This window comes from Bos taurus, chromosome 7 (genome assembly GCF_002263795.3).
Source record: "Bos taurus isolate L1 Dominette 01449 registration number 42190680 breed Hereford chromosome 7, ARS-UCD2.0, whole genome shotgun sequence".
Classification (NCBI taxonomy): domain Eukaryota; kingdom Metazoa; phylum Chordata; class Mammalia; order Artiodactyla; family Bovidae; genus Bos; species Bos taurus.
In genome coordinates this window covers 94772592-94790540 of record NC_037334.1, presented here as the reverse complement: position 1 = coordinate 94790540, position 17949 = coordinate 94772592, and the positions used below count along the sequence as shown (strand labels likewise).

At 38.7% G+C, this 17949-nt stretch overlaps 1 protein-coding gene across 9 annotated transcripts in view; it reads left to right on the top strand.

Annotated features, from left to right (window-relative positions):
- The window catches only part of SKIC3 (SKI3 subunit of superkiller complex), a 144218-nt gene that overhangs the window by 118255 nt on the left and 8014 nt on the right, over positions 1–17949 (top strand). For all 9 annotated transcript variants that reach the window (XM_059888830.1, XM_059888829.1, XM_059888831.1 and 6 more), the window contains 3 exons: positions 646–767; positions 2836–2994; positions 9851–10003. In XM_059888830.1, coding sequence (XP_059744813.1) covers positions 646–767; positions 2836–2994; positions 9851–10003 — 434 coding nt within the window. The remainder of the gene's footprint in view (positions 1–645; positions 768–2835; positions 2995–9850; positions 10004–17949) is intronic.

Here is a 17949-nt window from a genome sequence, read left to right as displayed (position 1 = left end):
GGAATGCAAGGTTGCTTTAATATTTGAAAATGAATGTAAAATTTACCATATTAAATGCTATAAAACATGCCAAAGAGTTTATCCTTTATGATTTCATTTATATGAAATTCAAGTAATACAAACTGATCTATTGTGAGAGAAAATAATGAGTGAGTGTCTGGGGACAGAGGGAAAGAGGAGAGGTGGGTTGGGGACAGGAAGGATTACCAAGGAGTAAGAACAAGCTATTCATGATGGTGGATGCATTTATTATCTTGATAGTCGTGATAGTTCATAGATAGATGCTTATGTCAAAAGTTATCAGATTTATAGTTTGAATATGTACAGTTTATCATATGTCAATTATATTGCAATAAATCTTTACTTTTTTCATTGAATTATTTTCAGTTTTACTGGAGACTGATTTTTTTTTTTAATGAAAGTCACAAATATAAAAAGTCTTAAGTTATTCAGCCACAAATATTCCTACTATGAAACTTTTCAGAAATCTGTCTCATGTTGAGATAGTCTGTGATATTCCAGTGGTATGTGTAAAAGTTGTATTGCGTGGTAAGTTTAATTGTCATACTTAATAACTAATTACTTCTCAGAGAACACATTATAAACTGCAGAAAAAAGTTTTAACATTAACTTGTTTTATTGTAGTTAAAGACAGAGAATTCTTTGAAAATTACAACCAGTCTCTTGAAAGGTGGTCTCTCTCTCAAGCTGTCACTGGTCTAATAGACACAGGAAGAATATCCAAAGCTGAAGCCCTCTGCACAAAGGTATTTTTATGGAATTGAGACTCGTGAATTCTTATCCTACTTGGAAAATAACTTCAAAAATAGAGTGCACATTATTTAGAGAGCATTTGGTTGTGATGGTGGTGGTGATGATAATGAAGATAATACACAGTATTAACTGAGTACTTACTATAGGCTAGTTAATACATTTAGCAGTTTGTATTTGACCTTCACAACAATCCTGTGATTTAGGTATTTATTATTATCCCCATTTATACAAAAGAGAAAACTAAGGCTTAAAGAGTGTAACTAATTTGTATAAGAGTTCACAGGTAGAAATTGACAGACTTGCTGTTTAAGGTCACATGTGTCTGACTCTTGAGACTCAAAGTTGAATTTATTTGGGGTGTTTCTTATGGAAGTAGTATTTTCCTTTGATTTCTAATTACTCTCTTTAGAATGCTATGTTTTCCAGCATCCCTGCATTTTCCCAAAGTTCTGAACCATATAGAATGACCGTGGGGACTATTAAGTGGGTGACTGAAATTACTGAGTAATCAGTTTTTACCTACCTGGATTGTAGTCTCTGTGAGGAAATTCTTAGACTTTGCCTGACCCATAGTAGAGGCTCAATAAATATTTATTGAATGAACAAATCAGTTTTATAAACCTACTCAGAAATAACTTAATGAATAAGGAGAGATTTAGACATCACTTTTCCTGAAAACACCTTTTTTTTTTTTCCCATAAATACTTACCCAGGAGATTGTGTTGTTTTTCTAGAAATGTTTTTGAAAGATCACTATGAATTTTACAGAGAGAGAGGAATGGATCTTTGAAGATCCCTTTGGTCCTTGAATTCTCTGAAAAGCAGAATCATACATTATCTCTTTTATTTAAGAAATTCCATCTAGGTTCAGGATAGTTCAGTATAATACAGTGACTGTTTAGTGAGCGTAAATTGGCAGTTGCTTCTTACTCTCTCTGACAGAGTAAGGGATACTTTTATGAACCTTTCCTCATCATTTTAAGGTTCTAATCTCTTACTTAGAAGAAAGCAATCACATACCTTTCAGAAATAAGGACATTTAGAACTATGACCTAATAGAAGATAAAGAATTAGGTTATTGAGAGACAGACAATAAAGAAAGATATGTCTAAAACAATAGTGGAAGGATTTGCTTGGAGAACTAGCCTTAACTTCTTGTAGGTGTATATTGCGGATATATATTACATATATTACATATACATATACATATTGTATATATAATTATAATACATATATACATATAAACAACATATACATTTATAAATATATATATATATACACACACACACATACATACAATACTTTTATGTCTATGTATGTGTTTTAAGGTATAAATAAATGGCTTAGGGAAATATGTATAAGAAGTCTGTGCCTGGAGGAAGGACAATGTGTATCTTTATTAAGATGTTGAGAAAGGGAAAAAATTATAGCTCTTTCCTTCTTACATAGTATGCATATGCTCAGTTGCTTCAGTCATGTCCAACTCTTTGCAACCCTATGGACTATCGCCCTCCAGGCTTCTCTGTCCATGGGATTCTCCAGGCAAGAATACTGGAGTAGGTTGCCATGCCCTCCTCCAGGGGACCTTTCTGACCCAGGGATCAAACACGTGTCTCCTGAATCTCTGGCATTGCAGGCGGACTCTACTTCTGAGTCACCAGGGAAGCCCCTCTTACATAACACAGTTTCTTCTAAATAAGGGATAATACTAGCCTTCACTGTTAATTTTATATTTTCTTAGTTCAGCTATTTATATGCAGACTCTAAATTTTTCAGGCTATCACCTAAGAATAAACCATCAAAGGAACGTACTAAATCTAAGAGTGACAATTTATAAACTACAGTAGTAGTATTACTGATTTTAGAGTTTATTTAAGTATAGAGTTTGATATTCCCAAGATGATCAGTGTTCTTTTTTTACTTTTGCTGTTATTTTTTAATAAGAAAAGGTTAAATTCAGGTTTGTTTTTTTTTTTCAGTATGGAGAATAGCTTAATTGCCTTTTACATTTAACATTTCAGAACCTGTTTCACGAATTTCTGTTTGGGGTTTGATTTTTAGAATTTAAAAAGTAACCCTGATCAACCAGCTATTATCTTACTCTTGAGACAAGTTCAATGTAAACCACTCCTGGAGTCACGAAAACCTCTCCCAGACACTGTACTTGAAGAGCTGCAAAAAACAGTCATGTCCAACTCAACCTCTGTTCCCGCTTGGCAGGTAAATTTTCTCTTTTGTTATGTGAGTCCTGGGGCTGGTGCACTGGGATGACCCAGAGGGATGCTATGGGGAGGGAGGTGGGGGGGCGGGGTTCAGGATTGGGAACACGTGTACACCCGTGGCAGATTCATGTTGATGTATGGCAAAACCAATACAATATTGTAAAGTAAAAAAAATAATAATAATAATTTAAAAAATTTTTTTAAACTATTATAAAAAAAAATGCTCTGTGATGGTCAGTGAGGTCAAGGGTATGCCCCACTTTTGTCTTGCCTTTAAACCCACTGTGTCTCTCGTTTTCACATAGTAGTTAATATGTGGTTAATATCTCTCATTAACCACAATAGTTAGAGAAACTAAAGAAGTTGATTATTCATTAAGGATCTGCTGCTGCATGGCTTTAAAGCATTTAAAATCGCTGGTTATAAACCTTTCCATTTAAAACAGTATTGAAAATAATGTCTTTTATAAGGAGTTGATGTAAGAGAGCTAAGTGTTACAAACATAATAAGCTTGCCATAGTGGTGCTTAACTCTCCCTTTATAGGTGATGTGTGTAGCTTTTCCTTAGCTCCTTTACAGGTAACCTGTATCTAAGATTCTAATGGGTTTTCAGTGCCTTCAGAAATAGTTATTTTCAGGATTGATGCCAGAATCCCTAAGCTGTCAGCCCTTTTAGCTGGCTCTGCTTACCACAATGACAAGTACATAATGATCACTACGTACTTTATTCTTATTGTTACTAAAATACAAAAAGCATTGCTCAACTTGTTACAGTTCTTTCTGTGCCCTGAGACAGTATCAAAGGGACTTTTTGACACAGGTTTTACAGAAGTTTGTTTTACTACAGTTCTTCATTTGATCTTTTGTTCTATGAATGTTTTGATGTCCTGCTTAAAAAGATTATCTAATGGTGTAAAATAGTTGGATTATGCACATTAAGCTTCCTTTTTACTCTAATCCTTGAAGAAGGATGGTGCTTTTATCCCCCTCTCAGAGTAAATTTGCCATATGAGACTTAACATACTTTAATTCTAAGGTCAACTGGATATTGATGATCTCATGTTCTTTATCAAGGGGAAAAGCACTTCGTCAAACTAAAAGGGAAAAATTAAAGGATAAATTATGCAGTAAATAAAGTCTTAAGAGATAGCATATGTGTTTTCTTTTATACCATGATATAATTCACAAAGAATAGAATGTAAAAATCTTACTATATATGTAAGTAATTTTAACCATTACTTACATCAAGATGTAGGGATTTCCCAGGTGGCTCAGTGCTAAAGAATCTGCCAATGCAGGAGACACAGGAGACTCAGGTTTGATTCCTGGGTTGGGAATATACCTGGAGAAGGAAATGACAACTCACTCTAGTATTCTTGCCTGGGAAATCCCATGGACAGAGGAGCCAGGCAGGCTACAGTCAGTAGGGTCACAAAGAGTTGACACGGCTTAGCGACTGAACACACATGTCAAGGTATAGAGCAGTTCCTGCAGCCTAGTGGCCTCCTCCTCCGTTGTTTAGTTGCTAAGCGTACCCAACCTTTTTGTGACCCCATGAACTGTATCCTGCCAGTCTCCTCTGTACGTGGGATTTCCCAGGCAAGAATACTGCAGTAGGTTGCCATTTCCTTCTCCGTGGGATCTTCCCTACCCAGGGATCAAACCAACATCTCCTGCACTGGCATGTAGCTTCTTTACTGCTGAGCCACCAGGGAAGCCCAAATAAATTAATTCTAGAAAGAATGATTGTCAGGATAAACTAAAGGTAAGGACAGAGAACCATATGATTAATTGTTAGAATTCACTGCCACTACTTTATACCTTACCTTTATACTTTTAAAATATTTTACCTCACCAAGGTTTGAAAGAACTTAGCTTTAGATATAGTGGAATATTAAGCAAGTGTCAGGTTATATCTTAAGATGCTCTGATGTTTTCTTCTGTTGACAATTGAAGGCAAATTGTCTTGGTTTCTGAATTAATCTGGCACTGAAATGTGTTAGTTTCACAATTGTGTATGATTTTAGGGAAAAAAGGAATATTGCAAGATGTGATAAACATATCCCTGGTGGCTCAGACGGTAAAGCATCTGCCTACAATGCGGGAGACCCAGGTTCAATCCCTGGGTCGGGAAAGTACCCTGGAGAGGGAAATGGCACCCTACTCCAGTACTCTTGCCTGGAAAAATCCCATGGACAGAGGAGCCTGGTAGGCTACAGTCCATGGGGTCACAAAGAGTCGGACAGGACTGAGTGACTTCACTTTCACTTTGATAAATGTGGTGTTAGCCTTTTTCTCTAGCAGTACAGGACTGAAGACACCTTGGAATTAAGGTTGGGTATTTCTAACTGGCCATTAAATCCTGTACATATAAAGCCCCTGCAGGAAACCATAAAAGGCAATAAGAATTAATAGGATTCTAGAAAAAAAATTCTGCCCACATCCCTACTGAATAGGCACCTCAGTCATACTACCATTTTGGAATTGGTGTACCTTGCATGAAGGCCAGGTGTGTAACTGCATCTGCAGAATCTTCATTTAAGTGTATTCTACTGCCGAAAGATTGGATGTGGTTGCTGGTATTAACACAAATTGCTAACAAAAAGTTTTCAACTTGAATATACTACTAACTGGTTATGTGATTTTAGTCCAGGTACACCCACTTCAGCTCCAGAGTCTTCATCTGAAACATGAGAGAGGAATTTTAGATAATATAATTACTGTAGAAGTCTTTTAAAAATTATCAGTAAATATTCACTGTTCAGCAGTTTAATGGAAGTACCATATAAGCAGTGGTACATTGTTGAAATAAGATCATGCTGAAGATCACTAATTGGTTTTAAGTACAGTCCTTACGTTACATACTGTTCACCTCCACACTATTAGACTTCTGTGTCTGCTTTACAGAATATGCCACATGCCATGGCCAAACTCTCCCTATAACTATTACGTCTAATGGCTCATGAACTGCTGCCTTCAGAATCTGTGCTTTGTTGTTCAGTCACTAAGTTGTGTCCGACTCCTTGCAACCCCATGGACTGTAGCACGCCAGGCTTATCTGTCCTCCACTATCTCCTGTGCTAGATCCAAACAGAACTGAAACCTCAGATGAGGTTTCTGTTCCATATTGAAGTAGTTCCAGTTCATGGTCTCCTAGCTACCACTTCTCCATAACTGCAAACCATTTAAGATCTGACCTGCTATCCTGTTGGCCCTCTGTCATCTTCGGGCATCATAATTTCTGTGACTTCCTGCAACCTAGCGGCTTCCCCCATGCCTCTCCCTTTGTGACTCCCCCTGTGTCAAAAAAAGGAGGCGGCAGAACCACTATTATGCCTTATATCACTTCTGTCTAATTTTGCCTGTTTTTAAACTTGATATATATGGAATATCTTTTTGTATGTGGTTACTTTCATTCAACATCATGTCCATGAAGTTCATTTAGTTGTTTCATGTAGCCATAGTTTTTTTTTTCACGTATTTTTATGAATAATATACTGTAAGATATCCCTTTTACTGTTGATAGACATTTGGATTACAGTTGACCCTTGAACAGCATGGGTCTGAACTGCATGAGTCCAGTTATACATGGCTATTTTTCAGTAGTCCGTGGTTGGTTCAGTCCTTGCAACCATGAGTACATAGGCTGACTGTAAGTTACATCCATGTTGTTCAAAGGTCAACTGGGTTTCCAGGTTTTGGCTGTTATAACACTGCTGGGATATGCCCTTTGTTGGGTGATAATTTCGTGAACAGAGAAGCCTGGCAGGCTGTAGTCCACGGGACTGCAGAGAGTCAGACGACTGAGCTGCTAGCACTTCTGCTTTTTCTTTTCGTAGTGAAAATGTATTCACTTTAGTAGATCCTGTCCAGTGTTTCTTTAAAATGGGTTGTCAATTTATGTTTCCACCTGCAAATTATAAGCCTTCCAATTGCTGATATTGCTATTAGGACCTCCAAATATTAAGACCTCCATTTTTGTTTTCCTTCAAGTTTATCTCAACCATTTTAGGTCTTTTGCATTTACCTGTGAATTGTCAGTTACCCTTACTCTCCCCGCCAAACAAAAGTCCAACTGAGGTCTAGATCGGAATTACAATCTATAGTTTAAATAAATAATAAATTTTTAGTTTAAATTAATCTATAGTTTAATTTGGGAAAATTAACAAAGTATTACTGTTGAGTTTCTCTATTCATAAATGTGTTATGGGGGTGGTGGTTTAGTCGCTAATTCGTGTAGCCTGCCAGGCTCTTCTGTCCCTGGGATTCTCCAGGCAAGAATACTGGAGTGGGTTGCCATTTCCTTCTCCAGGGGATCTTCCCAACCCAGGGATCGAAGCCAGGTCTCCTGTATTGCAGGTGGATTCTTTACCAACTGAGCTGTTATAGTCCTTATTATTTAAGTTCTAAATTTGTCTCAGCAGTGTTTTAAAATTTTAAAAAGATCATAGAAATACAGTTGATTTTTATATTTTAACCTTCTAGCAGCCTTACTAACTTACTCTTTTGAAATAGTTTTGGGTTTTCTGTATACACCAATATTTCCTTTGTGAATAATTTTTACTTTTTCTTTCTAATAATTTTAAGTTAAAATTTTTCTTGACTCATTGCACTATTTAGAGTCTCAAATACAGTGTTAAACAGAAGTGGTGATAAGGGAACATACTGGTCTTATTCTCTGCCTCAGATAGAAAGCATTTATCATTTCAGCTACAATATTTGCTTTAGGTTTTTATAGGCATTTAACAGATTCTAAGGGCTTCCCAGGTGGTGCTAGCAGTAAAGAACCTGCTTGCCAATGCACAAGTTCTAAGAGGTGCAGGTTCGATCCTGGGGTTGGAAAGATCCCCTGGAGAGGGGCATGGCAACCCACTCCAGTGTTCTTGCCTGGAGAATCCCGTGCACAGAGGAGCCTGGTAGGCTACAGTCCATAGGATTGCAAAGAGTTGGACACCACAGAAGCAACTCAGCATTCATGCATGCAGCAGATTCTAAAATGGCTGTCCAGTTTATCTTTCACATTAAGGAAATGCTTTTCTGAGTTTGTCAAGAGAGATTTGTTTTTTATCATGAATGAGTAGATTTTGGGGGGCCATCTGTGAGAATGGTTCTTTTTCTTTATTCTGTTAATATGGTAGATTGCATGGATTTTCAAATATTAAACCAACCTTTCGTTCTTAGAAGAAGCCCTGCTTGGTCATATGTATTGTTCCTTTTATATGTTGTTAGAGTCAGCTTGTTAAATGTTTGTTTACAATGTGAATACCTATATTCATGAGAGAGATTGGCCTGTAATTTTTCAGTCTCATAAGGTCATTAGTAGGTTTTGCTATCTCTGTTATTATTCCATTTTTCTTTATTTTTCTGAAAGAGTTTGTGTTATAATAATAAATAAATGTAATAAATAATTATTATACAGTAATATATTTATTATTACATATAAATCATTATAGAAATTATGTATAATTATAAAAATAAATGTAAGGACATTTATTTCCTTAATGTTTGGAAGAATTCACTATTGAAGCTATTCAGACCAAGAATTTCCTTTATGGGAAAGTTTGTATCTTTTTAAATTCTGTGTTAAATTTCTTTAATACATATAGGACTTTTAAGATTTCTTGTTTCCTTAGCATTTGTGAGTTGCAAGAAATTTGTACAGAGTATCTCAATTTCTTAAACATGTCGTTTAAGTCAAGCTGGTTAATTATGTTTAAATCTTCTATATCCTTATTTATTTATTTGTCTGTTTCTGTTATCATTGCTGTGATAGGTGTGTTGAAATCTCCAATTCAGATTCTGGATTTGTCTATTTCTTCTTAAATTTCTATTTTTGCTTCATAAATTCTATGTGATTGGGATATAAAAATGTAGAAATGTTATATCTTCCTTTGACTGACTCTTTCATCATTATGAAACAGCCCAGTTTCTCTCTTAACATCTGTTGTCTTGAAGTCTACTTTGTTGGGAATTAATACAGTTATGCTAACTTTTGGTTAGTGTTTACATGATATATCTGTCACATATGAACAATCATTGTGTGTTTTGATTTTGTTCCTGACTTGCTATCTTGAGAGACTTTTTAAGACTTCAGACTAGATGTGGCCAGTATGCTGTTGCTAATGGAATGTGCAAGATGGCGGTACATATGTCCTCTCTCTCTTAACCTCCCTCCCGCTTCCCAAGTCATCCCAGCCTTCTAGGCTGTCACAGAGCACCGGGCTGAGCTTCCTGTGTTACACAGCAACTGCGCACTAGCTGTCTGGCTTACATATGGTAATACATGTGCTGCAGTGCTGCTTTCTCGGTTCATCCCACTCCCTCCTTCCCTCTGCCCACCATGTTCATAAGTCTCTTCTCTATTCCTGCCCTGAAAATTGGTGCAACAGTACCATTTTTCTCAATTCCACAGTATTTATTTTTCTCTTTCTGACTTATTTTACTCTAACAGACTATAGGTTCATCCATCTCACTAGAACTGACTCAAATTCCTTCCCTTTTATGGCTGAGTAATATTCCATTGTATGTATGTACCACAACTTCTTTATCCATTCACCTGCTGATAGACATCTAGGTTGCTTCCATGTCCTGGGTACTGTAAATTGTGCTGCAGTGAACATTGGAGTACACATGTTGTTTTGAATGACAATTTTCTCAGGGTATATGCCCAGTAGTAGGATTGCTGGGTTATATGGAGCTGTCCCCTTTCTTAACCTGTGATTTTTGTTTTGGGGGCACAAAATTCATCAATAATTAAATTAAAATTTTTAACTCCAAAGTTTATTGAATTTGTTGGAAGTAGACTGTGCAGTAAACTAAAATTGTTTGGGTCCTTTTCTCTTTCTACTCCTCAGTGGCTGGCACATATATATCAGTCCCAAGGAATGATGGGTGCTGCAGAGATGTGTTACAGGAAGAGCCTGCAAGTAGCATCCCAGCAGGGCAGCTGGAGTGGGAAGCTCTCAAGCCTGCTGAGGCTAGCACTGCTTGCACTGGAAGTCTGCATGGTAAGACCTTGTTATAGTTATGATGTGGGAAACTGCTTCTTTTATTTTTCTTTAAGATAAAAGCTTTTTACATAGTGATATTCCATTCAGTTCGTATCGTTTCATCACCTTCTACTGGGGCTCCTCGTAGACATTGATGGGAATAAAGTAACATAACATAAACTCATAGTCTCTAGCAGGACATTGCCATCATTTAGGAGGAAAAAACAAAGATCGCAACTTAAAAAGTTGAATTATGACAGAATATATATTTTTGTTTCTTGGTGACTTGTTAGAATTAACCCAGCTACCTGTTAGTGACAAAGATGCATTTCGTCATTTCTCAGTTCAATTTGATGTTCTGTAAGAGGGATTCCTAGTAATTTCTGACTTGATATATTTTCTGATACCAAGTTAGGTGTGTTAATCTAGAGGTCTTATAAACTCTTCTAGATAAATATTTAAGTGGGTGTCTGGAGGAGGAAACCCCAGAAGAGCGTATATGGTGCCCTATTTGAGTGTATATATGTGTAGTATGTAGTTTCGAGAAGGTTTATCTGTAAAGACACTGTGTACACGTGCATGTTAAAAGACACACAGAAGATACGGAAAGACACAAAAGAAACAATGGCAGTTACTTTGGAGAATGGTATTAGGGGTCTTTAAGGAATGGTGGAGGAGAACTTTTCATTTTCTATCCTTGGCTAGTGTTTTAATTTTTTATCATAAGCAAATTACTTCTGTAATTAAAAGATAAAATGTAATTTTTAAAAAATTTTCCTAGACAGGACTGAATGAACTGTTGCTTATGCCATGGTACTCCATTGCCGACTTTATTTGCTTGCTTTCACTGGGCATTTTAGCAAACAAATACAAGATTTAGGAAGTGTGTTTAGCTTTGGTGCTTTACTCTGGGGCACATTTCAGAGCTCCTTAGGTTGGGGCCGTGTTTTGCTCTTGGTTGTGTTTTGCTTTACGCTCTGCCTAAGACCTAAGGGCTCCTCCGCCAGTAGTTTTGAATGAATGGGCGGGTAATAGTGGTAGTCAAATTTGAGATAATTTGGCTGGAAAGAAATGGTGGTTAATGGTAACTGTGGGCCACTGAAGATGTTATTTTGTTTGTCCCATATTTATGTTTAACAAAAGTCTCTGTGATGCTGGTAGCTGGTGGGCTGTGGAAGCAACATGTGGCATCTATAACTGTTCCTGAATGTGTGGAGAAGTCTAACTTAATTTTTGTTTTAGCCCTTTTACTCTTTTTTAGGCCTTTTAGTCTAACTTATTATTTAGCCCTTTTAGTCTAATTTATTAATATGTTCGTTAATAAGAATTATTTTGTGATGTGTTTTTTGTTTGTTTGTTCTTCATGCTGGGAAATTAAATCTGACCTGGAATAAAATAAAAACAGCAATAATAATAGCAAACATACAGAACATTTAGCCTGTGCTAGGTTCTGTTCTAGTGCTTTATATGTATTAACTTTATTAATATTCATAAGAATCCTATTTTTCAGATGACGAGATTGGATTCAGATCAGATCAGATCAGATCAGTTGCTCAGTCATGTCCGACTCTTTGCAACCCCATGAATCGCAGCATGCCAGGCCTCCCTGTCCAACACCAACTCCCGGAGTTCACTCAGACTCACGTCCATCGAGTCAGTGATGCCATCCAGCCATCTCATTCTCTGTCGTCCCCTTCTCCTCCTGCCCCCAGTCCCTCCCAGCATCAGAGTCTTTTCCAATGAGTCAACTCTTCGCATGAGGTGGCCAAAGGACTGGAGTTTCAGCTTTAGCATCATTCCTTCCAAAGAAATCCCAGGGCTGATCTCCTTCAGAATGGACTGATTGGATCTCCTTGCAGTCCAAGGGACTCTCAAGAGTCTTCTCCAACACCACAGTTCAAAAGCATCAATTCTTCGGCACTCAGCCTTCTTCACAGTCCAACTCTCACATCCATACATGACCACAGGAAAAACCATAGCCTTGACTAGATGGACCTTTGTTGGCAAAGTAATGTCTCTGCTTTTGAATATGCTATCTAGGTTGGTCATAACTTTCCTTCCAAGGAGTAAGCGTCTTTTAATTTCATGGCTGAAGTCACCATCTGCAGTGATTTTGGAGCCCAGAAAACTAAAGTCTGACACTGTTTCCACTGTTTCCCCATCTATTTGCCATGAAGTGATGGGACCAGATGCCATGATCTTCGTTTTCTGAATGTTGAGCTTTAAGCCAACTTTTTCACTCTCCACTTTCACTTTCATCAAGAGGCTTTTTAGTTCCTCTTCACTTTCTGCCATAAGAGTGGTGTCATCTGGATATCTGAGGTTATTTATATTTCTCCCGGCAATCTTGATTCCAGCTTGTGTTTCTTCCAGTCCAGCATTTCTCATGATGTACTCTGCATATAAGTTAAATAAGCAGGGTGACAATATACAGCCTTGACATACTCCTTTTCCTATTTGGAACCAGTCTGTTGTTCCATGTCCAGTTCTAACTGTTGCTTCTTGACCTGCATACAAATTTCTCAAGAGGCAGATCAGGTGGTCTGGTATTCCCATCTCTTTCAGAATTTTCCACAGTTTATTGTGATCCACACAGTCAAAGGCTTTGGCATAGTCAATAAAGCAGAAATAGATGTTTTTCTGGAACTCTCTTGCTTTTTCTATGATCCAGCGGATGTTGGCAATTTGATCTCTGGTTCCTCTGCCTTTTCTAAAACCAGCTTGAACATCAGGAAGTTCACGGTTCACATATTGCTGAAGCCTGGCTTGGAGAATTTTGAGCATTACTTTACTAGCGTGTGAGATGAGTGCAATTGTGTGGTAGTTTGAGCATTCTTTGGCATTGCTTTCCTTTGGGATTGGAATGAAAACTGACCTTTTCCAGTCCTGTGGCCACTGCTGAGTTTTCCAAATTTGCTGGCATATTGAGTGCAGCACTTTGACAGCATCATCTTTCAGGATTTGGAATAGCTCAACTGGAATTCCATCACCTCCACTAGCCTTGTTCATAGTGATGCTTTCTAAGGCCCACTTGACTTCACATTCCAGGATGTCTGGCTCTAGGTCAGTGATCACACCATGGTGATTATCTGGGTCATGAAGATCTTTTTTGTACAGTTCTTCTGTGTATTCTTGCCATCTCTTCTTAATATCTTCTGCTTCTGTGTACCCGTGTATACCTGCCTCCATCCCCCCACCACTGCTGTCACCACAAAAAGTGTTTTCTCTAGGAGCTTTGGTTCTGCCTATGAAAACTTCAGCCAATTAAGCTGTCTAGAACTCCCCTCCTAACTTTTTTGATAATAGTGGAGATGGTAATAACTACTTTGCCTAGGGTTGTTAGGAATATCAAATGAAGTAACACGAATGCATTTGTAAACTTCAAAGCGCTGTTCACATTTGATTTGCTTGTTACAAGATTTGATACCCAGCGGTTTTTGTAAGGAGATGTCGTATTTCTCTGGTAAATAGCTGGCAGTGTATGGAGGATGTGTATATGAAAATTAGGGTGTTTTATATGTGATAATATATGAATAGATTGTTAAACTGAAAGGTTCTGCTAAGATATTAAATATCTTAGATTCCAAAGAGAGATAGCAAATCAAGATACAGATTTCTGAAGCAGCTGGAAGACTTAACCCATAAGGAAGCTATACAAAGATTAGGAGAGTAGAGTTGGAGGACTGTGAAGAAATCTTTCTGGAGAAAGCTGTTGCCTCCTCATCATCTCCCTGGCACATTTCCACACACACAGGTGCCCCCCAGGAAAGAAAGGCAGTGCAGCCAGAGAGAGGGAGGCTGTGACGTGTGGCCTCAGAGGTCCTGCAGGCGCGTGTCCAGAAGCATATGGACAGGTGTCTGATGCGTGCCTTGAAAACTGCAGCTCTCCACCTGCTGGGAAGAGAGTTGGTCATGGTTTGGAAAGTGACTGCCTGCTTCTGGGAGAGTGGTCAGCAGTGGGTGAATCCCAGATAGTTAGGAATGCACGTTTGGTTTCTAGATGCCCTCCGTCTTACTAAAGAGTTGCTGCAGTGTGAGGTGGGCAGCATTCCTGGAGTTCATTCGATCCAGGAATGGATGATGCCACCTAAGCTGGTGGACTGGCATTGGCATTATCTTAGGTCCTGACATGCGGAGCCACCTAGAGGAATGATGGATTCTCAGCAGAAAGGAAGCTGGAGGTCTCCAGATTGCCAGAGCATGTGAAGAGAGGAAGTGGAACAGAGTCCATCCACCCTGCTTAGTGCAATTGTGCGTCCTGCCCTGTGCACAGACCTCCCACTGGGTTTAGTGCTCTGTAGTCACCGTGTTGACATGTTTAATCATTTTTTAACAAAGGGCCCTGCATGTTTTATATTTTGCATTGAGCCCCACAGATTTCAAAGCCGGTTCTTCAGTAAGAGACTACCCACAAAGCTGGGAGTCTCTGATAAAACCAAGAAAATCCACATGAAGAGACAAAGATCTTTAAGTGTCTATCAGGCCTAAGGAATCAGACATCACCTTACGATTGAGAAGGAACTCTTAAAGTTGCTCAGTCGTGTCAACTCTTGTGATCCCATGCATTTTAGCCTTCCAGTCTACTCTGTCCATGGAATTCTCCAGGCAAGAATACTGGAGTGGGTTTCTGTTTGCTTCTCCAAGGGATCTTCCCAACCCAGGGATTGAACCCTGCTCTCCTGTATTGCAGGCAGATTCTTCACCATCTGAGCCACCAGGGAAGCCATCACCTTACAATGACACCCACCAAACTTCTGATGTTTCAGTTGAGGCTGGAAACTACAATTAGCAAGAAAAGGTGGGAGTACTGGGCAGAGGAACAAGCCATGTGCTGCTGCCTGTAAGCACACCCTAGCTAGGAGCTGAGGAGATGGGAGTAGGGTGTAAATATCTGTGTATGAAGGTTGAAGTTTTGAAAAGAAGAGAACTTTCTAATTAAGACTCTGAATGGATATCAGAGTCATGTTTCTTGTTCAGTCACTCAGTCGTGTCCAACTCTTTGCGACAACATGAACTGCAGCACGTCAGGCATCCCTGTCCTGTACCATCTCCTGGAGCTTGCTTAAACTCATGTCCATCAAGTTGGTGTTGCCATCCAACCATCTCATCCTCTGTGGTCCCCTTCTTCTGCCTTCAGCTGTTCGCAGCATCAGGGTCTTTTCCAATGAGTCAGTTCTTCACATCAGGTGGCCACAGTATTAGAGCTTCAGTTTCAGTATCAGTCCTTCCAATGAATATTCAGGACTGATTTCCTTTAGGATGGACTGGTTGGATCTCCTTGCAGTCCAAGGGACTCTCAAGAGTCTTCTCCAACACCACAGTTCAAAAGCATCAATTCTTCGGTGCCCAGTCTTCTTTATGGTCCAACTCTATATGGAGTTGAAAATGACTTCTGGAAAAACCATAGCTTTGACCAGACAGACTTTTGTTGGCAAAGTAATGTCTCTGCTTTTTAACGTACTGTCTAGGTTTGTCATAGCATTTCTTTCAAGGAGAAAGTGTCTTTTAATTTCATAGCTGCAGTCACCATCTGCAGTGATTTTGGAGCCCAAGTCAGTGAAGTGTGTCACTGTTTCCATTGTTTCCCCATCTATTTGCCATGAAGTGATGGGACTGGGTGCCATGATCTTCATTTTTTGAATGTTGAGTTTTAAGCCAGCTTTTTCACTTTCCTCTTTCACTTTCATCAAGAGGCTCTTTAGTTCCTCTTTGCTTTCTGCCATAAGGGTGGTGGTGTCTGCATATCTGAAGTTATTGATATTTCTCCCCGAAATCTTGATTCTAGCTTGCACTTCGTCCAGTCTGGCATTTCTCATGATGTGCTCTGCATATAAGTTAAATAATCAGGGTGACAATATACAGCCTTGATGTACTCTTTTCCCAAATTGGAACCCCAGTCCATTGTTCCATGTCTGGTTGCTTCTCGACCTGCATACAGATTTCTCAGGAGACAGGTAGGGTGATCTGATATTCTCATCTCTTTAAGAATTTTCCACAGTTTGTTGTGATCCACATAGTCAAAGGCTTTAGTGTAGTCAATGAAGCAAGAGTGGATATTTTTCTGTAATTCTCTTGCTTTTTATATGACCCAGTGGATGTTGGCAATTTGATCTCTGGTTCCTCTCCCTTTTCTAAATCCAGCTTGAACATCTGCAAGTTCTTGGTTCACATACTGTTGAAGCCTCTCTGGAGAATTTTCAACATTACTTTGTTAGCGTGTGAAACAAGTGCAGTTGTGTGGTAGTTTGAACATTCTTTGGCATTGCCTATCTTTTGGATTGGAATGAAAACTTACCATTTCCAGTCCTGTAGCCACTGCTGATTTTCCAAATTTGCTGGCATATTGCATGTGGCACTTTCACAGCATCATCTTTGAGGATTTGGAATAGCTCAGCTGGAATTCCATCAACTCCACTAGCTTTGTTCCTTGTGATGCTTCCTAAGGCCCACTTGACTTCACACTCCACAATGTCTGGCTCTAGGTGAATGATCAAACCATCGTGGTTATCTGGGTCATTAAGACCTTTTTTGTATAGTTCTTCTGTGTACCTCACAGACAGAGGAGCCAGTCCATGGGGTCGAAAAGAGTTGGACACAATTGAGTGACTTCACACTCACTTTCACTTTTTCTGTGTATAGTTCTTCAGAGTCATGGGACCTACTGTAATTTACATCCTTATTGTATAAGGAAAAGTCTCCCTCATACAATAAGTTTAAAACCATAAGGGGAAACATAAGTAAGTGCATCCTAGGGACTTCCCTGGTGGTCCGGTGGCAAAGACTCCATGCCCCCACAGCAGGGGATCTGGGTTGCATCTCTGGTCAGAGAACTAGATCCCACACACTGCAACTAAGGGTTCACATGCCAGAACTCAAGATCGGAGATCCTGCATGCGGCAATTAAGACCTGGTGCAGGGAAATAAATCTACGTATATTTTTTTAGAAGTTTATTCCAATCACATTGTTTAATATACTGGTTACATATAGAAGGGCTTCCCTAGTTATTTAGCAGTAGAGAATCTGCCTGCCAGTGCAGGAGATGCAGGTTCGATCCCTGAGTCAGGAAGATCCCCTGGAGAAGGAAATGGCAACCCACTCCAGTATCCTTGCTGGGAAAACCCACGGACAGAGGAGCCTGGTGGGCTCCAATCCATAGGGTCTCAAAAAGAGTCGGACACAACAGCAACTAAGCATGCACAGTATGCACATATAGAAAATATTATATAATAATATTGGGTTGACCCAAACGTTCATTTGGATTTTTTCATAACATAAAAAAACTCAAACGAATTTTTTGGCCAACCTATACGTGCACTAACTTTACAAAATACTTTATATGAATTCTTGGAATTTAGACAGTGCATTGTAAAACCACCCAGTGAGAGTTTTGTACTATTGGCTTTTTAAAAAATGTACTAGGAATAATTTTATTAGTATGGGCTTTGCCTTACATTCTTTGCCGGGTGGGAGCAAGTTCTCATTGCTCCCATCTTTATGGAAGATGTCTCACAACCTCTGGTCTCTATTTTCAAATTCATTATCCCTATGACTTCCTCTTCCTTGATTATACAAATTACTGTTGGCTGTACTGAACTCAGAGTTCATTGCTCTAACATTTGAAAAGAATAATTTTATTATTTGAAAGGAACTACAGAGCATGGGGTTGCAAAAAGTCAGATACAATTGGGCGACTGAACTACAACAATGTATTCACTTATTATATTGACTTTATTAAAATGTGTATTCTAGACACCTGTTATTAGGAAATCTTGGTTACAATTTGAGGTTTTTAACAAAAGATTTTAAATGCATATTTTTCTTCTTGTATAATTCAGTAGAGTGTTCACCATTTTATTTTCAGTTACTGTTTCTTAGGAAATACTTAATCTATGTTATTTTTGTACTCAGTACATACTATAAGAAACTAAACTTTGCAACTGAGTAATCTTACATTTTTCCCCAT